This window comes from Topomyia yanbarensis, chromosome 3, assembly GCF_030247195.1.
Source record: "Topomyia yanbarensis strain Yona2022 chromosome 3, ASM3024719v1, whole genome shotgun sequence".
NCBI classification, from domain to species: domain Eukaryota; kingdom Metazoa; phylum Arthropoda; class Insecta; order Diptera; family Culicidae; genus Topomyia; species Topomyia yanbarensis.
In genome coordinates, this window is record NC_080672.1 from 230,840,202 (window position 1) to 230,865,746 (window position 25,545).

Below are 25,545 nucleotides of genomic sequence, written 5' to 3' on the forward strand. Positions count from 1 at the left end.
CATGAAAGACGAGATTCGTGGAACCCCGGATCACATACGCCCGCAAGTGATCCCAAGCATCTTTCATAGTAAATTTCGAGAAGTCGACTGCAACAAGATGTTTTACACCGACGGGTCAAGCCTCGACGGCTCCACTGGCTTGGGTATATTCAATCAAAACCTCACCGCCTCATTCAAACTCAATTATCCTGCTTCAGTTTACGTCGCAGAACTTGCTGCTATTCAGTATACCCTTGGGATCATTGATACTTTGCCCACCGATCATTACTTTATTGTCTCGGATAGCCTCAGCTCAATCGAGGCTCTCCGTTCAATGAAACCTAGAAAGCACATTCCATATTTTCTGGGGAAAATCTGGGAGCGCCTGCGTGCTTTGTCTGCAAGATCGTACAAGATTACCTTAGTTTGGGTTCCCTCGCATTGCTCCATTCCAGGTAATGAAGAAGCGGACTCTTTAGCTAAGGCGGGCGCTTTGCAAGGTGACATATATGAAAGACCAATTAGCTTCAGCGAATTTTTCAGTATTACTCATCAGAGAACCCTCGAAAGTTGGCAAACATCATAGAGCAATGGTGAACTGGGAAGGTGGCTACATTCGATAATCCCTAAGGTATCGACGAAACCTTGGTTCAGAGGGATGGATGTGGGTCGGGATTTCATTCGCGTGATGTCTCGGCTCATGTCCAATCACTACACGCTGGACGCACATCTCCGGCGTATTGGGATCGTGGATAGCGGTATCTGCGCTTGTGGCAACGGTTATCACGAAATCGAACATGTTGTCTGGGCATGCGCCGAGTACTATTCTGCCAGATCTCAACTATTCGATTCCCTTCTGGCCCGAGGAAGATCACCCAATATCCCGGTTCGAAATGTACTAGCAAGCCGCGATATTCTCTACATGTCCCTTATATACACGTTCCTCAAAACCATCAATATCCAAATTTAAATGCCCCTATCTTTTCTCTTATCATTCCCAGAAGTGCCCTCTTCCGCCTACCGTACCCCAACGATGGTTTGATACGACTCCAAGACGAGACAAAACATCTGTCGAATGAACCAACAACACGAGATCTACAGTACAACATCACACGCGCAGCGCGGTGTGTTCCCGATCCGTATCTGAGCCGTACTACGAAATCGTCTGGAGGAACCCCTGCCGGCTCGAGGAAAACCGCCCAGCGTCCCAATACTTGATACATCCGTTCGAATCCGTAATCCTGGCCGTTGATTCCTGATGCCGGAAACTGAAGTTTATATCCCCCCCCCCCCCGTTCAGTCTTGTCCACCCTCTCTCCCATGTCTCTGATACACAGATGTATGTCTTCACCCCCTTCTCCCCTTGAATATCTTCCCAAAACTTATGTGCCCCCCTATCTTCTAGTGTTAGTTGATCAATCCATTCGAATCTGTAATCCTGGCCGTTAATTCCTGATGCCGGAAACTGAAAGTTTATATCTCACCCCCCCCCCTTCAGCTTCGTCCACCCACCCTCCCATGTCTCTGATACACAGATGTATGACTTCACCCCCTTCTCCCCTTGAATATCTTCCCAAAATTTATGTGCCCCCCTATCTTCTAGTTTTAGTTGAACAATATTTAATCTCGTTAAGAAATGCGCAACAGTACCACTACTTTAAAATAGTCCTAATTAATTCCCCTTAATCTTGAACCACTCTTTCTAGTTATCTCTAGTTAATAAGCTTGTAAAATGTTCCGCTTAGTTAATAATTATTTTTTCTACAATCTCCCTTCTAAAAATCATAAAGTGAATTACTATACAAAGAACACACAAATGACCCGTCCCCCAAATCTTACGAATATTATATTATACCCTCTTTTATATGTATAAGTTAGCTGTAGTTTTTTTTTAGTTTTATTATATAAAACAAAATAATATTGAAATGTGTATCCCCCTAGTTTTAAGAAATTCAAAATGTAAAACAATGAAAAAATGGCACCTTTAAGCTAACGCATACGTGCCTTATCAAATAAACAAATTGAAAAAAAAAATAGTTCACTTGTTGCAAACCAGAAGCGATCATGGTTTCAACTAACAAAATTTCGTGTTGGCATTATTTGGAATAAAACCTCCAACTTCGTCATTTTAGCTCCAACGTAGTAACGGTAAATTGTAGTCGCCTAAAACCACCACCCTATCGTTGGTATCAATTTGATCATGCAGTTGATGGCCGGCAGCATGCTGTTCATACAAAGCGAGACCCGAATTCGGTGGTAGGTAAATGAATTATCGGCCTCGTTAAGCTACCGTATTTGGGCCTAAATAAACTTAGTTATATATTAAAAAAAGTATAAACACCAGATAATCTTAAAACGCCAAGAAAAGACGAACAAAAACGTCCTCTTTGCAATGTGATTTTCACATACACTTCAGAATATTCTGAAACCATGATTTTGGAATTCGTTTTGTTCATTTACTACATTTAACTTTTTTAAATTTTATTCTATATACTCATTTTTTCAGATCATTCATTTTATTGATTGTACTTGTTTTGTTTATTTTATTCATTTTAAATATTTGATTTTCACTTTAATGATTTTTTTCATTTAGCATTCTTTTGATTCATTTTGTTTATTTGACCTCATTTTATCTATTCTATTCATTTCATTCTTTGTATGCATTCCGATCAGTTTATTATCTCATGCATCTTATTCGTATCATTCATTTAATTTATTTTACGGATGTTCGGCTTTTTCGGTCTATAATATAAGAACGGCTGTTTTGTACTGCCCAACGCTTCGGCCACGGTTTTGGCCTTTTTCAAGGGTAATATATTCTATAGTTCTTCGTCAATGTGTCGTTTACCAACGATCGGATGGTCTATGTTATGTTCTTCATATACAATGGTGTGATGGGTAACAAAATTTAGCTTGTACATCACACTTTTGCGCCACTGTGCACTACTCAACTATTCTTTGCAAGATATTCATCTTCCGTTCACTTTTCTTATACATTTAATTTATTTTATTGATTTTTTCCGTGTAATGAAATTTTATATTATTTATCGGGTTAACATATTTTTTTCATTTTAATAATCTGACTAATTTTGTTCAGTCATTCATTTTATTCATTTCATCTAGAACATTAATTAGACACAATTTAATTTATTCTGTTACTTTTTAATATCACTGATTTTTTTTTCATTTCTATTATTTCATTGTTTAAAAGCAAATAAAATGATAAAATATATAGAAAGAAAACATTGTTATTAATTTTATCACTTTCTTCATGTTGTTTATTTTATTCATTCTATTCATTTTATTGATTTATTAACCCTCTGCATACCCTATTATTTATGAACAACCACGTTTTCAAACTGCTATAACTTTGGGGTTAGACAAGATTTTCTCACAAAAAAGTAAAACTAATAACTGTGACTATCACCGTTTATTTGAGCGCTAATAGTTACAAGAAATATCCGTAGAACTGAAGTTTTTTTTTTATTTCGATTATATAGGTTTTAACCTTAAGGTCATTCGCCTCTTCGGGTTAGAAAAATCTCTTATTAAATTTTTTTAACCCTATGTGCGGGGTCGGGACCCGAACCCAAGAACTGAAGTTATTGCAATTGTTCTGATTGGATTTCACTAGAGCAGTGCTGCCAGAGACATTTTCTGTTATCGATGAAAAATTATATTTTGATATATCTTCGTTGTCTTCATATATTGTTGAAAGCTGATAAATTTTATCAATGTAGACTGCTATCTCTTCTGCCCAATCGAACTATTGAACTTTGCAGGAGATGTGTATTAAGGTTTGGTATGCAAAAATTGAGCAGCTTTTCACATTGATAGATAAGCATCTATCTTGACCAAAAAGGGTTTTCGTGTTTCTTTACTGTAATACTTTTAAGAAAAACGGTTTCGGATCCATATATGTGCTAGAAAAATATTAGGTATGGAACGTTTAATTTTATCCATATTATTCATATTATTTATTTTATTAATTCATTTTTTTTGGTTTTATTCACATTATTTATTTCATTTATTTTAATCATTTTATTAAATTGTTATTTTTCCCAGTCTATATATTTTATTCAGTTTCTTCATTTTATTAATTCGGTTCAGTCAGTTCTTTTTATTATTGGATGACAGCTTGTTAGCTTTGAACAATTTAATTTACTTTCCTAATTTCATAACTTTTTAATATTGTCTAATTTTCGTTTGAGCTAATTTGATTTATTTTATTAATTTGATTTATATTAATCATTCTATCCATTTTATGAAAACTTTTTTTTATGTTTTCGCTTCAGAGTTATTTTAAATTTTGATTTGTTTTATTATTTTGCGTTAATTTATTTAGTTTATTCGAAGTATTATTCGTGCAGGACTCGAAACTGTGCTTATCTCAAATTAAGTTGCTTACCAATTTTGCATGTGTTCGGCAAACTAAAGAATAATACAACAGTGATATATGTAAGAAATGTCTCATCTCACTGATAGGTGGATTAAATCGGTTTTTAATTACATTCTAAATTGTCAATTTTTTGGTTTTTTTCATTTCATGCATTTCATTCATTTTGTTTATTTTATTCATTTTGAATATTTGACTAATTTTAAGTATATGATCTTTGCATTTTAATTATTTATTTCATTCAGCATTCTTTTTATTCATTTTGTTTATTTGGGTTTATTTTATCTATTTTATTCATTTTAATCTTTGGATTCACTCTAATCAGTTTATTTTTTCGTGCATTTTATTCATATTATTCGTTTAACTAATTTTAGTCACTGTTTCCATTCTATGCATTTTATGCATTTTTCCAGTTCATACATGTTATTCAGCTTCTTCATTTTAATTTGACTATTTTTCAGTTTTATTTATCTTATCCTAATTATTTATTCGACTATTTTTATTTTTTCTATTCATTTATTACCTTTTTATTATCGCTACATTTTTCATTTTATCAATGGTTTCATTTTGTTCTGCTCATTTTTTCCTTTTTTATTCATTTTATTAATCCTATTCGTTTTGTTTATTTGATTCGTTTGTTTTTATTCATTTTATTTAATTATATTTTTTTTATTTTTATTTCCAATTTGACTCATTTTATTCATTCCAATCTCTTTATTCATTTTATCCATTTCATTCATTTGTTAAATTGCATTCACTAAATTCTTTAAATTCATTTGATCCATTTGATTCATTTGGTCCATTTAATTCATTTAATTCCTTTGATTCATTTAGTTCGTTTGAATCATTCGATTCATTTGATTTATTTGATTCATTTTGTTCAGTTCTCTAATTTTATTTATTTCATGAATGAGGAATGTGGAATGACTGCACTTATTTATTTTGTTCAATTTGCTAGTTTGAGTCAATTTAGTTTATTCTAATAATTTTATACCCATTTTTAAGTATTGTCTAACTTTTCATTTAATGAGCTAAGCTTATTTGATTTATGTATTTTATTGATTTGATTTATATTAATCATTCTATTTTTTATGTTTTTAACGACATTCAATTAGCAAGGGACTGGAAAATGAAGAATATTTTTCAATATTAAGAGCCATAGTACTCAAGAGAGAGCAAGGGGTTGAAGGAAGAAAGTTTTAGAAAAGCGTGGAAAGGGTCATATGAGCAAGCTTAAAGTTTACCGGCGACTTTAACCTCTTTTGGCATTAGAAATGTGAATCACCTGAGTCTACGGTATGTCCGGACGAGTGTTAAGTAACTTGTCGGAACCGACAAAAATTTAAGTCACAGTAAACTTCCACATTAAGCTTTTTACGACGTTGAAACTCATTGAATGGGGTAGTTTTTGCCCTCACTAATTACTTGCCGGGGTGTTTATTTCATCGGCATTTTGTGTTTTGCGAATTATGCTAGAGCCATCGTCAACATCACTTACGAGAAATTTCGAGACAATAGCTTTGCTCCAGTACCAGGAGAAAATGGAAGGGAGCAAACAGGGATAAAATCATTCCTGTATTCTCTTATCTTATCTCTCAAACTGGAGTAGAAAAGAGCAAATATTTATTGCTCCGGAGCAACTTCCGCGTACTGAAACAAACCTATAGTTGAGGACTAGATGTTTCCAAATGTTGTTACACAAGATTTGGAAGACATTTTGCCGGAACAAGATGGCACAACACGATGCTCGATAGACGATCGTATCGAAAAACGGTGATGTCGATTGGCTGCCTCGTTCTTGCAATATGACGTCATTGACTTAATTTTCTATTAATTCTATAATATTATTAATTATTAATTAATCATTCTATTCTATTCATTTTATGATGAATTTGAAAACCTTTTTTTCTTTCGTTTTGTTATATCTATTTGATCGACTGGTGTTTTATGTTTGGGTATTGGCTTTCGCAGTCTTGTATAAATATCAAACGATTTATTTTTTAATTGTCCGACATTTCGGCCGCTTTTGGTGGGAAAAATATCCATGACAATAGCAACAGACAGATAATTTTCCTTGAAAAAGGCCACCAAAAACGGCCGAAGCCTCAGACAATCAAAAAATTAGTCGTTTGATATTTATACAAGACGGCGAAAGTTTGTTTTATTGATTTTCTATAATTTATTTAGTTTTTTCGAGGTTTTATTCGCGCAGGACTAGAACATGTTGTGTGCCTAATTCGCATGAGTTATGCAAACTAATAAATGATCCAACAGTGATATGTGTAATAAATGTCTCATCTCACTGCTAGGTGGATTATGTTCTTTTTTTATTGGAAGCTGAAAAGGATTTGCTTTTTACAGCAGGTCTACAAATAAAACAACTTCTTAGAAATAGTGCAATTTTAAAAATATATTTTAACTATTAAATAATATAAATAAATAAATAAATTATCTCGCATATACATTTCAGCGTTCGTGAACAGGAATAACAATAGGTTACCTATTGTAAAACGAATTTGCTCAATTATTTATCATATTGTTGTTCGTTTCAAGTAACAGATTATAAATTTATATGATAATAACATAGTATTTAGCTTCGATCCAATCATTGTTTGCAGTAAACTTGATTACATTTATTGTAGCTACGCTCATCAAATACTTATCACGAATATTTCTAAGCAGAAAATTGAAAAAAAAATGTTTGGGGTTTTTAATTTTTAAAACCTTTCGGAGCGTATTAAATGGAAGAATAGAAAACTATACGCACACTTATAAATGCTAATCAAAATACAACACCATTTTATGCGGGATCACTAATTTTTGTATTATTGTGCTGCGCCTGTTCAATTCTGCTCCTGTATTCAATGTCTAAATTCCCTTTCGGGGCATCTGCAATATTTAATGGATTCAAGAAGGTAACGGTTATTATGAGCACTTAATTGTTGTCAGTGGTGTTTATAAAAAAATAACCTATTTAATGATTATGTCGGATCCAAACATAAGGCACATGATTAGTGGGCTTGTATTGAAATACATTTTTTACGTATTTAAATGCTTAGACTTCGTTGCAATCAAGGTACAGCTGCCGACAGTCCAATCCTAACCGTCCGCTTCGTCCTGCCTCATACAGTGTCTCAAAGGATGTGGTTGATTGCTTTTCCATGACGTAACTTGTTGCGTAACTGAAAATAATAATATATCCGTTAACAATGGCATTATTTATATTAGATTTTTTCTAGTATTTATTTGCGATTGCTATCATACCAGCTTAGTTTATTTTAATTACTACAGTTTGAGTTTGAAAAATAGGAAGCAAAAAGCTATATTAGAAAAACCAAAATAATGAGCACTTGGAAAAATATTTCGACGTTTACGATAAACTAAATATGGGCATAGATTTTGCACTTGCGGATTATAACTCAAAAACGGAACAGCAGATCAAATCTTGTCCAAAGAATTTTTTCAACTACTTCAAAACTAAAGTAAAATCAGACAATTTCCCATCAACAATGCACTTGGATGACAACGTACGTGATAGCTCGGAAGAAATCTGCAACCTATTTGCAACATTCTTCCAAGAAATATATACGACTTTTTCTGAACAAGACCGTGATCTCGATTATTTCGCTTTTCTTCCCAATTTTCCTATGGATATTAGTGTCAATCATATCATAGTGGAAGACATTTTCAATGCTCTAAAACGATTAGCATCAAAATGTTCTAGCTCTGATGGAATCCCACCATTATTTATGAACAACCTAGCACCGAGTTAACTGCCCCATTGTTCTGGTTGTTTAATATGTCTTTGCAATCTGGATAGTTCCCTAAAATATGAAAAAAATCTTTTTAGTGCCTAAATATAAATCTGGACAAAAACTGACGTACGTAATTATCGTGGGATAGCCATAATCTCCTGCATTCCGAAACTTTTCGAATCAATCATTAACGAAAAAATATTTCTTCAAATAAAAAACAGAATTTCCAACCTTCAGCATGGCTTCTTCAAAGGTCGTTTGACCTCGACAAACTTACTAGAATTAATTAATTATTCACTGATTGCAATGGATAATGGAAACTACGTGGAGGCACTTTATACAGACTTTAGTAAAGCATTTGATCGCATTGATATCCCAATGCACATTGGTCCAGGAAGCGAAATTAGCGGGAAACAATTGTTAACGCATTCATCTTTAGATTTAGAGATTTGGTGTCTTAGAAACATTTATTGTGCGTGACAAACTGCATCTATTGGCTGAAACGGTTTTAGGGTGGCTCTTAAAATGTCAAAGTTGTAGACATTATTTTAAATTATAGTTCGGAGAGAATGATACCTTCTTCTGCAATATTCTTGAACAAGCAATTCTGAGCAACTTTGTTGAAGATACTAACTTTGTATCTCAAACCGTTTTCATTTTATAGTGAATTCCATATCATAACTTGGGGTGTCTCTCAAAAAAGCAGTTTTTCCGTACAGTTTTTGTCGTGACTAACGACTTACCTTTCAATATAGGGGCCCCTTTTCAAAATTTCAGAAGAAAAATGATGTAAGATTTTGAACGCTTATACAGTGCTTTTCATAATGATAAAACCACCTATGAAATTCAAGATTCAAAGGAGATAAATAATTCTATGATTGTTTCTTTATTAGTGCATGAAATTAAATGTCAAATTAAGAATATGAGCTCAAGAATTCATTTATTTCATTTCAAAACAGATCGGATACAGCATTTTTTTTTAATAAAAAGGTTTTTCAAAATGATACGACCACTTGCAGTTTTTCGTGGATCATATGATTAAATTAACCAACAAGAATTATTTAATAGTCCGTTACACCCCCAGAACGGTTTATAGTCTGAAAGGTACGATTTGGCATACTAAGGACCAATTTCTGCAGTGTTGCCAACTCAATTTCTTCCCACGACTGGACAATAGCAGATTTTAGTTCCTGAGGTGTTGAAAATTGACGATTATTTGCATAAATTCGTCGGACCATAATCCCCCAGAGGTTCTCAATGGGATTTAAGTCCGGTGAACAAGCAGGCCAATCCAGAACATCAATATTTTCCGATGCCAGCCACGCCAATGTCTCAGAGCTTTTGTGTATACTGGCGTTATCCTGCTGAAAAATAAGCTTTGCCTTGCGTCTTCTTCGAATCACTGGTAGCAGACTGGCTCTAAGCACATTAATGTAGTCAGAGCTTTTCATTTTGTGTGAGACAAATTGGATTTCCAGCTTTCCGGATGCGCAAAATGCACCCCAAACCATCACTGATCCACCCCCGATATTTCTCTTTGAAAAAAATCGTGGTTCTTTTCGCAAATCGCGTCAATAGCCATTGAACCCATCCGGCCCGTCCAAGTTGAACTTTTTCTCGTCCGAAAAAATCAACTGCGAGAGTTTTACACATTTTTTGTTAAATGATTTGAATGCATATGAGACCTCCAAATTCAGTAACTTGGTCTCACCTTTTTCCAGTCTTGGGACATGTTCCGACGCGCAAATTCTAATGAGCTTCCTTGTGCCGAGGTAGTAATCGTAGAGCACTATTCATTTTTGCTCGCAGTATGTTTGGCGAACGTTTCAATGCTCTCCAAACCGCCGAAACTGAAGCATTCAGTTGAAGCTCAGTCCGAATTTGTGAGCAGCTCATGGTCGAATTCGATGCTCTACTCACAATTTGACGCGTGTTTCTTTCCGATAGTTTCTTTTTTCGTCCTGGACTCTTTTTCTTCCCATACATTGCAGGATTTTTGAGAAAATTCAACACTGCACAGTGACTACGTCCGATTTCTCGTGCGATTTTCCGGATCGCCCATCCTGCCTTCCTGAAGGCCAGAATTTGTCTTTGCTCCTGTTGACTCAAACTTTTTTGCTTACCCATAGTATCAAAAAACTGTTAAATAAATAATATAATTCATTGTCATTAAATTCAAAAAAAAACTGAACAAGGATATCTAGTGGTCGTATATTTATGAAAAACAACAGCTACTCACTTTTGCTGCCTCTACGTCGCGTGTCAGCAAATATATCTTTTTTGAGTCTTTTGCTTGTATTTGTGTTATTATTCATCGGTTGTCATTGTTCATTTAGAGTGGCTCCATTAGAGTCACGCGAAAATAAAAAAATCAAGGGTGGTTTTATCATTATGAAAAACACTGTATCTTTTGTTGTACTGAATGGATTTAATCAATTTCTTCGGCATTTTATCGAAAATATTTGTACCAATGTTGCATTAAATTTTTGAATACGTAGGACATTCATTATCAACAAAAAAATAGTGTTTTGAAAAATCTTTCGAAAACGACTCGGAAAAGTGAAAATTTTCAGCCCATCCCGCACAGAGCCGTCAATATGGTGCACCAACCGAACAATAAAATGATGAACAGTTTTAAATATAGGTCCACAACATGTTTGTTCCTATGATTATTCGTATTAGGTTGCTTGACGAGAGTAGTTGGTGGGAGAAAGCCGGTATATTCGTTTTGGTTATGCCATTAGAAACTGGACGTGAAGGAAAGGCTCATGCATGGCACGAGAACGAGCGAGAAAGCGATAGTAGTGCATATTAGCGAAAGCATTAGGGATCATCCATAAATGACGTAGCATTATATGGGGGAGGGCGGAGTTTTGTATTTTGTGATGATGTGTGACGACAGGGAGTAAGGGGTCATGTCATGCTACGTAGCTTTTTTAAAGGGGAATATCTAACATTGTTTTTTTTAATTTTTTTTTATTTAACGGTGACAAGGGGGGGGGCGAATTATAGTCAAGCTACGTAATTACCAGGGGGTATTTAGAGGTTTTTGACGAAATGCTACGATGAGGGAGGGGGGTGTTAAAAATCCCTCAAAAAATGCTACGTCATTTATGGATCATCCCTTACGTACATTTTGAACCCCTAATAACAGGTTTTTGCATATCTAAAGCGAAAGCTACACCAAAACGAATGATGAAAATATTTTCATTTATCGCACAAAAGGAGGGCCTTTCATCTCCATCGAAAAGTTAATAAATAGGAACGCCTTGATGCAAAGCGTGCTCATTCGGTGTGAGCTGTGAAAAGGGGAATGATCATATTTGTGTACGCAGTAAAAACAATCGTCGGCAAGGTTTGAATTTATAATTAATCAATTAATATCAACAGACACAGTGTGGTCCTAATGATAATTTCTTAATCTATTTAAAAAGTTGAATTGTAATCTGCTACGTGGAATGTGAAGATCGAACTCGGATGACACTATGTTGAAGGTCCGCTGCAAACCAATGATGGCACCGTTTACTCCATAGTTAGTCCGGGGAAGAGGTAATCGGAGGAATAAATTATTGCGAAGGGCGCGAGGGCGAACGTCCATGTTTATCGTACTGAGAAGCTCGGGGCAGTCAATTCGATCTTGCAAAATATCCGAAATCGTCATAGCACGGAATAGATCCCGTCGCACTTGCAATGTATCGAGTCCAATAAGCAAACCCCGGCTTTCATAACTTGGCAGCTGGTCAGGGGTTGCTCCAAGGCAATCGACGAAGGGCAAACCGAACAAATCTGCGCTGTACTGTCTCAATTCGAAGGACACCGTTGAGATAATGAGGGTTCCACACAACTGAGCAATATTCCAGAGTTGATCGAACGAGTGAGCAGTAGAGAGATTTCAAGCAGTAAATATCTGAAAAGTGCTTAGATATTCTCATTATGAACCCCAAACAGCGTGATGCCTTTGCGACAATATAGCTGATATGCTGTTTAAACGTCAGTTGTGCATCGAGAAAAACTCCGAGATCTTTGACGCAATTCGCTATGTCAATTGTGGATTCAGCTAGACAGTAATCGAATCGAATTGGCGTTTTTGACATTAAAAATGTCTTACTCCACTATCTGGGGCTAGGTGTCATTCTAAAATCTAAACTATCTCCCATGTAACGAAACTATGTAAGGTTTGCACGCTTATAACTCCGATATTACTAGATGGATTTTAATCATTCATACACCAACCGATTCAGAAACACCTAACTTAAATATTGGTAATAATTTAATATCTCCCCAATAAAAGCAGACTTTTGGAAATTGGTAAAATTAAAAAGTTCACGAAAAACGGGAAAATTACCATTCGTGAGGCAGATTTCTCAGACACAGCCGTCAAGAGAGGGCAGCTTAGTTGCTCAATGAAACACGAAAAGTCATAAATAGAAGCAACGCATGTCCGTTTAAATCAGTTGTTGCTCTTATCCCATAGGAGCAACATCGTCTCCGGGCGATGCAATAAGCGCTATCGATTTTTGGTAACGTTGGCATTCGCACACACTCGCACCTAAGTGACTAAACCATATACGGTTAGTTTATAAATAGAGGTGACGCGTACCCGTTTGAATCAGTTTTTGTTCTTATGTCGAACGGGTAAGATCATGGCTGCAGCGTCTGGGCACTACACTAAGCGGTAGACGCTATGCATTTTCGGCAGCGGTGGCCGTGTGCGGATTTTTCGGGTACCAGCACAGTGTCACAGAATGATTTGCAAAGTGGGTGGGTGGGGTGGTTTGGATTTAATTCAATACGGTGTGTGCTGCTTAAGAGTGTTGCGTTTGAAAAAATATATTTATTTTTATGCATGCGTGTGCGTTGTAACTTGTTAATCCATGTTTACGGCGCTTTGTAGCTGCGTAGGGTAAAGAGCCAATTGGTTTTCATGTTTCATATTTCGGTTATATGTTTTTTATCAGTAAGGCATCTGACAACGTGCTTCTGTAGTTATTGCACTGTTCAGCAGCGTAGTATTTTATATAGGAGAGTACACTCAGGTTTTTTACGCGGATTTTGAAATTTACGCGGTTTTCATTAACGCGTTTTTTTTTAAATTTACGCGGTTTTCATTTACACGGCCTGTATCCCCTGCGTGAAAAATCTGAGTGTAATTGCATCGGAAACAATCACATTCCCAGCAGAACTTTTTGTTTTCTAATTTCAAACACTTTTGTTTCGTACTGCACACAACGGAAAATTTTAAAACAGAACTTACCGTCCCAGCAGCAGTTGAAGCGGGTGTTCTTTTTCGATTCAAATTCAAGCCATGTCTTAAGCGTTACTGGACTTAAAATTGTTTTCCCAGTTTAACCAGTCAGAATATCTACCCTATGTATTTAAAACACAGTTCTAATTGCGTTTTAAGGTATACAACAAATACGGTTGGGTATACTAATTTAAATTTTAAAATAAATCTGTTTTAAATTATGAAACAAACCGCTGTACTGAAGATATAATTATGTCAGTCCTATTACCACATAAAACGCCTATATAACATAAAACGCTGCAGAATTGGTTTAATAATACAATGTTTACACTACAGAGTTATAACACGTTTTAATAATTAGCAACAAGAAAAATGTCACCAAGATAGCATAAAAACCCGTTTTAACTGGTAGTGCGAACGTTGCATAACAATGTAATTTATCAAATAATTTCATTTTTCCGCCACTAATCGATCATGAAATACTTACACTTAAGATTGTTTACTTAAGGTCATTAGTACATTATTGAAAATTTAAATGGAAAATGAAATTTCATATTTTATGGAGAATCTGTATATTTCCGTTGGCGGGCGTGGGTTTCCTCATCACAGCTCTCAATATGGAACTTTTCTTTTGAATATATTTTCTGGACAGACCAGCCTATTTTTACTAGATGGATCAGCCAAATAATGCCAATCACCTAGTGAGATACTTGATTAATTAATAGATTACCGTTAAAAGACCTTCAATAAATTATGTTTTAATGGGGAGGATATATAGCAAATTGTAACATATGAAAACAGGCGAGTGAACAAGAACGTGTGTCGATATGTGTGATAGATAAAAAAGCTATATTTTTAATGTCACCGTGGTCCTGTCCTGTACACAACCCTTTAATTTTTTTCCTCGAGAACGTAATGATCGTACATTTCTTGGGGTTTAGGGTCATTCGGTTGATCTCGCACCATTCCGCAAAGGTTTCCAGTTGGCGTTGAAGGAAAGCTGCATCATCAGTATTCCGGATTCTATGGTATAACTTGAGGTCGTCGGCGAAAGACAACCGTGGTCCTTCTAAACAAAAGTTAACGTCGTTGAAATACAGAAGAAAAATCAATGGACCGAGATGGCTGCCTTGCGGAATACCAGATGAAGCAAAGAACTCTTCGGATACACAATCACCTATCTTGACTGCTAGACGACGATCACTGAGATACGATTGCATCCAACGGAGAGTATTAGTACCAAAGCCTAGTCTATCCAATTTCGCCACTGCAATAGCGTGATTTATCTTGTCAAAAGCAGCTGAAAGGTCCGTGTAGATAACGTCAGTTTGAAGGCCGTCCGACATAGCATCTGTAACATATGTTGTGAACGACAGAAGATTCGTAGATGTTGAACGTTTCGGCATAAATCCATAAATCCATGTCTCGGATATATACTGTTTGCAGTGGCTGGAGATGGGTTCCAACACAGCCATTTCAAACAGCTTAGGAACTGCGCTTAGCGTTGTAATACTACGGTAGTTGTCAACTACCTTTTTATCACCATTTTTGTGAACTGGAAACATGAAGGAGGATTTCCAGAGTTCGGGAAATACTCCCGTTGTTAGCGACAATTGAAACAGATGACAAAGAGGTTAGACCGGCAGAGCATTTTTTTAGAATAATAGTTGGTATACCATCTGGGCCTGCCGAGGTTGAAACCTTCATTTTGCTAATCGCCAGTTGTACCATATTATTGTCGATATTGATAGAGTTCAAAGACTGGTATGATTGAGGTACATTGAGAGCCGCGCGTGAAGCCTGGGTCGGTGTCAGTTTCTCGTTGGAGAAAACACTCGCGAACTTTTCAGAGAATAGTTGGCAGATCTCCTGTAAACTAGAGCTCATACGTCCTCCATAGCTCATCGTTGAAGGCAACCCGGATTCCTTTCTTTGCTCGTTTACATGCTTCCAGAATGTTTTAGGTTCGGACTTCAACTTACGTTGCACGTTTCGCAAGTAATCGGCATGGCAACGCTTCGACGTCTTTTTATAGACTTGGTTAACATGAACGTAGTGTTGTCGCAGCACTTAGCCCCCAAACTTGAAGTACTTCTTCAGAGCGGCTCTTTTAGTCGCTTTTAACCGTCTCAGCTCGGCAGTGTGCCACGCTGGGTGCTTAGATTGAAGGCCACTTCTTTTGGGTACATAGCGATCGATAGCATAGCTCATAACATTGGAGAAGGTCTGCACTGCAACGTTGACATCATCATTGTCGAGAATTTCAGTCCAGTGGATATTCGACAGGAAGTCAATAATGCTATTATAGTTGGCTTTTCTAAAATTATAGCTGACGGTGTCAGAAGCATTGCAGTCATGCTTCACTCGAATCGCTTCAAGCAATATATGCAGGGGAGGGTGGTGTCTAACAGTCTTTACCAGGGGGAACGGTGCTGCGGTAACTTTTGGTGCGTAGTCAGATTTGCTCGAAAAACAGAGATCAAGGATTCTGTTGTTCTCGTTCACCACATTATTCGTTTGGCGCAGCAGATTTAGACTGTAGCAGTCAAGCAAACTGGTGATACCAGCATGAAAAGATGACAGTTCGGGATCAGCGAACATAAATTCATCAGAAGCAGAGCATCATTTTAATCCGGAGAAATTGAAATCAACAATCAGGATCTCATCAACCGTGCTTGCTTGAGCGGAAAACCGTCCCAGTGACTCAGTATGTGAATCAATCAATGTCGAATCGCGAGTGCGGTCCGGTGGAAGATAAACCATGCAAAGAAAAATTGCGTAGCCAGCCAGTTTGATTCGCACCCACACCTGCTAGACACAGACCCCCAAAGTATCGTCAATCAGTTGCGCTTTCAATCGACGATGGATAGCCACAAGTACCCCGCCGCCGGTAGCCTTGAGACTGTTGCGTGAGCTGCGATCAGTTCGGAAAACATCGTAGTTGGCACCAAATGCTTGCACTGATAGAGTGCTATCGCTAAGCCACGTCTCTGTGAGGGCGATTATGTCGAAGCATTCATCCGAACTTGCTACCAAATAATCTTCGATTACTGAATTCATACCACCGGCATTCTGGTAATATATTTGTAGGTTTGAATGCCGCGATTGATTGCCGTTGGTATCGATTTGGAAGACCCCTTCACCACTCCTGCACACAGGACCGGGACGACTGGTGAACGCTGGCTGCAATGGCTCGACTGTGACAGGGGGATCAAGGGCTTCCATAGTGCTAGCTGCAGTGCGTCCCAGGGTGCGATGAGTGATACCAGCATAGCATAGAGTGCTTAGTCCTTCTGTGATCGTTGTAGAGATGAATGTGCTATGAAGAGACGTGCTCGTTACGATGGGATCCAAATTTTGTTTTTGACATTGAAGATTCACAGCTGCGGTAGAGTTGTGTTCATCAGCAGACTGTAAGTGAAATTTACAATGAGGGCGTGCAGCATCTTGTATTGCTTCGGAAGGACATATACTCTTCTTGGCTTTACCTGACACAGAAGAAGTCGCCGATTCGCCAGGTAAACCTAAATCGCTCGCCGGGATACAAGAAGTTGGACAGATGAGTTTATCCGGAACAGCTTGGCGCTACTGTCCACCACCAGATGGATTCTTCTCCGCCGCAATCCTGATGATAGGTCGTTGGATTTTTGAGTTGGTCACAAATTCACGAAAGTAGATGTTCTCCGGCCAAGAGTTTTTGGACAGAGCCTTATCCCTGTTTGAATTGTTCCAAAAGATTCTCGTCTTGTATCAACATAGTTATCTACAAACCGTCCTTATTAGGACGAATGCAAAATGGAAAAAGATGGGTTGGTAATGTATATGACATAACAGGGGTGTCGTGACCACACTTCGAAGTTGTTTCAAATCTGACAAAGCATAAATTGACAATTTTAATGATAAATGTTCCTATATGAATGAAATGACAAATTTTCAGGTTAACACGGCAATAACTTTACAATTTGTAGAACAATTTTATATTTTAGTTATCATATAATAACTGTCATTTTTTCCAAACAACTTAACCCTCTGCTGATAACCCCGTGGTTTTGCGGGGTTAAGGAGAATCATTGTAAAATGTCCAATACATTATTTTATGTTGTTACATCCACTAAAACCACTTCAAAATACTCCCACCTGTCATACAAGTACATTGTCTGCTTGTTGAAATCATATGAAATTATTAACCTGTATTCAATGCAGAGAACTCGGTAATAAAATTGTTTTACTGAATAGACTAACGAACGGGATCCCCAGGAAAATTTCGCTGAGCCCGGTGAATCGAACTTAATGCGTAAAATTTAGCCATTTGAAAGAGCAGAATTTTAAGATTATGACCATCGCGGTTAGTTTTTCACTAAGCGTGATTCATTTCTGTACGCTAGGGAAAAGATTCCGATGGTTGTTTCGAGAGATTTTAACATTGATATTTCAAAGCAAGAAAAAATGAAATTTGTTAATTTCATGAATGAATGTCTCAACGAGCATAGAATCCAGTGCATCCCCTATCAACGCAGACACCAACAACAAAGGTTCTTTTCAGAACCACCATAATTATTATAAAGAATATCTTGAAACATTCCCACATATTTCATTGAGTATCATTCGATTTGAATTACAAGTCAAACGAGTAGTCACGACACTCCGGTTATGTCCTAGACATTACCCACCCATCTTTTTAATATGATTTATCTCACAAAAGTACCCTTCAGAGTACTTTTGGAGCATGATTAGAGGCAACTTTTGCTGAAGAAATAAAAATTTTATCTTGTCTGGTTCAAAAGTTATATGTAATTTTCACTTAAAAATACGCCCTTTTCAAATGTCGATATCTCAAAAGGGGGCAAACGAAAATTGATAATTTTGATTTCATTAGAAAGGCTGTACTTTTGCCTACAATATATTGAAAAATTGAAGAACGCTTTTTTGTCTTTCTCAAATAAATCAAATTTAAGTAAAAGCATTTTTGCGTATAATCCTACAGCGCTCATATTAAAAAGTATTTTTTTTAATCTTAAAATACGTTTATTTAGGCCCAAATGCTGTAGCTTAACGAGGCCGATAATTCATTTTTTTTATATTACATGTCACATGTTAGTGGGGGAAGGGAAAACCGTATTTCGGGGCGGCTTGCTCCCCTCTTATGTAAGTAAAGGAAAAAGGTAGGAAGTGGGATACATATTGTGTAATTGACATCGTCGTTTGCTGATTGATCATTGTGGCGGATATGCACACTTTGTTGTAGTGTTGTAGTTTCCAGCCTGTAATCGCAGGGGCGAGGGGAGGGTCGATATTTCGGATAATTATTGGCACTCTATATTATCTGCATGTGCGGTATGTCATGATGTTCTGGATAGACGGTTATCAAGAAGAGTATGCACCGAAGACTCGTGAAGCAATGCCATATTGTAGATACAGGGATAGGTTGGTGAGATTCTATTGTGAATGAGAGAGGGTAAAATGTATTAAACTTGGACATCAATGGTTTTCAAAAAGATATAGATAAGAAAAATATAGGGGTGGTCACGGCTTGCTAGGACGTCCCGGACTGGCACATAGGGTGATCTACCTCGGGCCCGAAGGGAATCTATTAGTTGGGACCTGGCAACACAGTACTCTGCGCACAGCCAAACAACATGCTCGATGTCGTGATAGCCGTTCTCACAAACACAATGATTACTTTCAGCAAGCCGTATACGACGGAGATGCGCGTCAAACGAGTAATGGTTGGACATGATCCTTGACATCGTACGAATAAAGTCCCGGTTCACATCCAACCCCTTAAACCAAGCATTCGTTGATACCTTCGGATTAATGGAATGTAGCCACCGTCCAAGATGCCCATTGCTCCATGAGGTTTGCCAACTATCGAGCGTCCTCTGACGAGAGATACTGAAAAATTCGTTGAAGCAAATTGGTCTTTCGTAAGTGTCGCCTTCTAATGCGCCCACCTTGGCTAAAGAGTCCGCCTTCTCATTACCCGCAATAGAACAATGTGACGGGACCCAAACCAAGGTAATCTGGTAAGATTTTTCAGATAAAGCACTCAGATATTCCCGTATTTTCCCCAGGAAATACGGTGAGTGCTTTCCAGGCTTCGCCGCAAGGATGGCCTCAATGGAGCTGAGACTATCCGAAACGATGAAGTAATGGTCTGAGGGCAGGGTGTCAATGATCCCGAGAGTATACTGAATGGCAGCTAATTCTGCGACGTAAATTGAAGCAGGATCATTGAGTTTGAATGAGGCAGCAAGATTTTCGTTGAAGATACCGAAGCCTGTGGACCCGTCGAGAATTGATCCGTCAGTGTAGAACATTTTGGCGCAGTCGACTTGATGGTATTTGTTATAGAAAATATTTGGGACCACTTGTGGGCGAATATGATCCGGAATTCCACAAATCTCTTCCTTCATGGATGTATCGAAAAATACAGTTGGATCAGAAGTATCTAAGAGATGACGGTTGACGTTATACGTAGATGAATTGATGTTCTGTGTCATGTAATCGAAGTACAAGGACATGAATCGGGTCTGAGAATTAAGCTCGACAAGCCTTTCGAAATTTGCAATCACCAATGGGTTCAGAATATCGCATCGAATGAGCAATCGATATGAGAGGTCCCAAAATCGATTTTTCAGCGGAAGAACGCCCGCCAGCACTTCGAGACTCATCGTATGGGTCGAGTGCATGCAACCCAAGGCAATACGCAAGCAACGATACTGGATTCGCTCCAGTTTGATGAAGTGTATGTTCGCAGCGGAGCGAAAGCAGAAACATCCGTACTCCAACAGTGATAATATCGTTGTTTGGTACAACCTGATTAGGTCTCCTGGATGGGCACCCCACCATGTTCCAGTTATTGTACGGAAAAAGTTGATCCTTTGTTGGCACTTCTGTTTCAGATACCTAATGTGACATCCCCAGGTACCTTTAGAGTCGAACCATACCCCGAGATATTTGAATGTTGAAGCCTGAGCAATAGTTTGATCCATTAATTGAAGCTGTAGTTGCGCTGGTTCACGCTTTCTAGAAAATACGACTAGCTCAGTTTTCTCCGTGGAGAACTCGATACCCAGTTGGAGAGCCCATGCAGACAAATTGTCCAAGGTATCTTGCAGTGGTCCTTGCAAGTCGACGGCTTTAGGACCTGTAATAGAGACCACACCGTCATCTGCAAGCTGCCTTAGCGTGCAGGAATTGATAAGACATTCGTCAATGTCATTCACGTAAAAATTGTAGAGGAGAGGGCTTAGACATGAGCCCTGGGGAAGGCCCATGTAGCTAAATCTTGATGTCGATAAATCGCCATGCGAGAAATGCATTTGTTTTTCAGACAACAGGTTTAGCAAAAAGTTATTTAAAATTGGCGAAAGACCATGCTGGTGCATCTTCTCATAAAGAATGTTGATCGAAACTGAATCGAAAGCCCCCTTAATATCCAAGAATACTGATGCCATCTGCTCTTTGTTAGCATATGCCATTTGAATTTCTGTTGAGAGCAACGCAAGGCAATCGTTCGTCCCTTTGCCTTTGCGGAAGCCAAATTGTGTATCTGACAGTAAGCCATTTGTTTCGACCCAATTGTCGAGCCGAAACAGGATCATTTTCTCGAACAACTTCCGGATACAGGACAGCATTGCAATCGGACGATACGAATTGTGGTCGGAGGCTGGTTTTCCTGGTTTTTGGATAGCGATGACCCTCACCTGTCTCCAGTCATGTGGGACAATGTTACCCTCAAGAAACCTATTAAATAAATTCAACAAGCGTCTTTTGGCAGAGTCTGGCAGATTCTTCAATAAGTTGAATTTGATTCTGTCTGGCCCCGGGGCTTTATTGTTATATGATAAGAGAGCAAGTGAGAACTCCACCATCGTAAACGGTGTTTCGTTCGCGGTATTGTAAGGTGACGCGGCGCGGTAGATTTTCTGTGCCGGGGCGGAATCCGGACAAACCTTCTTGGCGAAATCGAATATCCAACGGTTTGAATATTCCACGCTCTCGTTAGTACTGTTTCGGTTTCGCATACGTCGGGCCGTGCCCCAAAGAGTGCTCATCGATGTTTCTCTTGTTAACCCGTCGACAAACCGGCGCCAGTAACTGCGTTTCTTAGCTTTCATTAAATTTTTCATTCGCTTTTCTAATATCGCGTACACTCGATAACTAGCAACTAACCCGTCGTTCCGGAAGGTTTTATACGCGGCAGCTTTCTCCGCGTACACGTCTGAGCACTCTTTGTCCCAGGGTTGGGAGAACGTTTTTGGGTGTTCACGTCGGGTACTCGTTTCGTCTGAGTTTGAATCGCGCTATCGAGAATCGAGTTGGACAAAAACTTATATTCTTCCTCCGGGGGAAGTACCTGTGTTGAATCGATAGTTTTGGATATCTCAGCAGCGTAGCTCTTCCAATCAATGTTTCGTGTGAGGTCATAGGGAACATTGATTGGTGTCGATGGTCTTGAACCAGCGGTGATTGCAATTACAATTGGTAAGTGGTCACTACCGTGGGGATCGGATATTACCTTCCACTTGCAATCTAACCGTAGTGATGTCGAGCATAAAGATATGTCCAGTGCACTTGCTTGCGCAGGTGGTCTAGGAATTCGTGTCATTTCCCCTGTGTTCAGAATTGTCATATTGAAGTTGTCACAAAGGTCTTGAATTGTCGAAGATCGATTATCGTCGTATAGACAGCCCCACCCCGTACTGTGAGAGTTAAAGTCTCCAAGAAGCAGGCGGGGCGAGGGAAGGTGTTCAATCACGTTGGAGAATCTTCGATATCCCATCATGGCCCTAGGAGGAATGTAAATAGAAGCAATGCAAAGATCTTTGCCTTTGATTGTTGTTTGACAAGCGACAACTTCAATGCCTGGCGTCGAAGGGAGGTTGATTCGATTGAAGGAGTAGCACTTTTTGATCCCTAAAAGTACCCCCCCCCCCCATATGAGTCTTCTCGATCCAAGCGGATAATGTTAAAATCGTGGAAGTTGAGGTTTAAATTAGAAGTTAGCCATGTTTCACATAGGGAAAATGCATCACAATGATTGTAATTTAGCAAGTGTTTTAATGAATCAATTTTGGGGATAATACTTCTGCAGTTCCACTGTAAAACAGTGATCAGATCCCTGATTCCGTCTAATAAGTTAGCCATCGAAGGATACGATCGCTGTAAGGAGGGGCCATTGTTCAGTCAACTGTTTTAAAAATGTTCTTACTGTTGGTAGAATAGCAACCAGCAAGCTTTTCATAGGATCGGTAATGTTGAAAGCTGTGAATATCCAGTCCACAATGTCAGAAAATTTAAGGAATCCCGTTTTAGGTTGAGTTTCTGACTGTAAAATTGGAGCACTTGGGATTTTTGGTGCCCCGGGGAGTGCTGGGAACTCCTGGTTGTATCTCAATTTCCCAAAACCAGGAGGTATTATCTTCGGATTTGTACCAGCACTTCCAGTTGATGAATTATTTTTATTTTGTACCCTTGTTTGGGACAACCTAGGACCCTTACGAGGAAGTTCAGGTGAGTTTTGATTAGGTCTTTTCCTAGAGTTTCCAAGCGGAGCCAAAGAATGCCCCTCGCAAGGGTCGTTAGAGGCGTTATCGTCAGTTGGCAAGAGAGCGAATGGGTTTTCGGAGATAAGTGGAACAGCTCTTTTAAGCATTTCTGCGTAAGAGCGTCTGGAGCGATCTTTGGCGGATCGCTTCAGTTTATCCGCGCGAAGTTTGTACGTTGGGCATGTCAAAAGTGCATGCGGATTCTCCCCACAGTAAACACACTTCTCAGCGGGCCTACTGCAAGTATCATCCGCATGTCGTTCCCCACATTTACCGCACCGTTGCTTGTTGCTACAGTAGGTGGCTGTGTGACCTAGCTGCTTGCAATTGGAACAATTCATGATCCGCGGTACAAACAGGCGTACAGGTAGACGAGCTCCTCCCACTTCAACGTAGCTCGGAAGTGCAGATCCGGCGAAGGTTACGCGAAACGAGTCTGATGGATAGTAATTACCATCTTCGATGGACTTTGAGTGCAAATGCTTGCACTCCAAAATCTTAACTGATTGAAGGTTAGGGTCCTTAAAGCGGCCAGCCCCATCATTCATCAGATCATCGATAGTTAGACCCGCATCACTTACCACACCGTCGATCTCCACATCACGAGAAGGGATGTAGACGCGATACTCCAGCGTAAAGAGGCTATTGCTAACGATATCATTGGCCTGTTTCAAGTCAGTAACGACTACGCGCAGTTTATCTGACTGAACCTTTTTAATCTCGGTTACGGCCGAGTAACGTTTTGTCATCTCCCGTGCAACAGTTATGCTGTTTAACGGTTTATTTTTGGGCCGAAAGTATACCACCCAAGGACCAGCGGATCCATCCTGGTAAACCTTGACTCGGGGGTGCTTCGAGACATTGGGGGAAAGTGGGGCAAGTGGATCGACCATAACATTATCTGTCTCAGTATCAGATATACGTTCTTCTTCCCCATAATATTCGTCTTCGGAGGGTGATCCTTCTGTTTGTTCCATTTTGTTGCGGGAGCAACACGCTCGACCGCACTATTTAATTTAAATCAAAATAAAAAATCAAAAACAATAATAATAAAAAAATCGATAAGAAAAGTAAAAAACGAAACACTTCACCAGTTGGTTCCTGACGAGCTGGTAGGTGAATTGATCCTTCGTTTTTTTTATCCGTCACCCGCGTGACCTTCACACAGTAGAGCTGATGTAGCTCATCTAAACAAAGCCGTCTTTCAGGCAAGAAAACTGTTTAGTAACGCACTTCACTGCACTACTTTAACTGATATCGCAGGTAACAATTAGCACTCGCGGGACTGTTTATTAGTAATGCTTTACTGCAGCCTCTGCCACAGCAAGCACCTTCGTACCACCGAAAAAACTAAACCACACCGGAGAGAACAAAAAGCACTTGTTTCCCGGTACAAAGTTGGGTTACGAATGTTAAAAAGTATTTGTTTTACACTGATTCTGTGAATTCTTATAAAGACTTTTCAAGGAAATTGAAAAATGGAAAAAAAATTGAAAATTAATCCATTGAAAAATGTCCTCAAATGTTTCAGCTAATGAGGTTAAATAAGCTTTTCACTGTAATTTATTTAAAATTTAACTATTTTGATAGGTTTTTCGTTCATTTCGCGAAAATCTTAATAGTTAACATCATCATTCAAATAATTCAATTTTTTAATCTTGAAGAGTTGCATAGTTTGTTCCTTGACATGATACACTTATCTTTTCTTGTTATCATGTATTTGGGTTATTGAACTTGGATATTTTTATCTCATATTCACTTATACTAGCTCTCATTGAAAAAGTATGGCTATTGCACCTTTTCTTATTTTTATTCGGAAGCCAGGAAAATTTTGCATAGAAAAAGGTATAAATACCTTTCAGTTAAGTGAATTTAGTATTCTTTTAGAAGTAAATTAGTTTAAAGTTAGTGTTACTATTACCATTTTCGTTATTTTCTTAAAATAGTAAATATGAAACAGCACCATTATTATTATGGAATTAATGCATCTCAGCAAGTTCTACAATTCTTTCTTTGGCTCCATTCAATTATCTCTTTTAGTTTCGAAGCAAAATCATTCTATCACCTCGTTCCATATGCAAAAACAACGATTTCGAATCCACTACATTTGTGATGAGGTCATGCTGTGTTAACTATTAAATTGCAGCGAAATGAAAAGCGTTAGGGACAAAGTGTCAAATAACAAGTTGTAGAGAATATTAAGGGGCACCAAATGAACAATAGTGATGATAAATTTAGTTGATTAATAATTAGAATAATTACAAAACTCTCCAAAAAACACTAATTATGAGTTATTTTACTAGTAAAAAAATCATTTAGTACACTTAATTAAAAGATATCTGTACATACATCGAAAGGAAATTTTCTCAACTTTCCAATGAAGACGTGGTAATAACGATATAGAGCATATTTTTTGGAAAGTCTTTTAAACACTTGCAGGTCGATTACAGGAAAAAAAATAAAAAATTACAAGGAAACGAGAAGAGATAGGAATATCATGTTGAAGAACAAATTATAAGTCGTCCTCAAACCCATCTTTTGGATAATAGATATTGCTATAATCATAATTCATTGTTTTGAGAAAATTTACAAAAACTTCATCAAAAACACCAACTTAGA

At 38.1% G+C, this 25,545-nt stretch overlaps 1 protein-coding gene across 5 annotated transcripts in view; it reads right to left on the reverse strand.

The window, feature by feature from the left end:
* Positions 1 to 6,770: 6,770 nt before the first annotated feature.
* Positions 6,771 to 25,545, reverse strand: part of LOC131688995 (uncharacterized) — a 327,429-nt gene continuing 308,654 nt past the window's right edge. For all 5 annotated transcript variants that reach the window (XM_058973713.1, XM_058973716.1, XM_058973712.1 and 2 more), the window contains one exon: positions 6,771 to 7,557. In XM_058973713.1, coding sequence (XP_058829696.1) covers positions 7,431 to 7,557 — 127 coding nt within the window. In that variant the 3' untranslated portion in view covers positions 6,771 to 7,430. The remainder of the gene's footprint in view (positions 7,558 to 25,545) is intronic.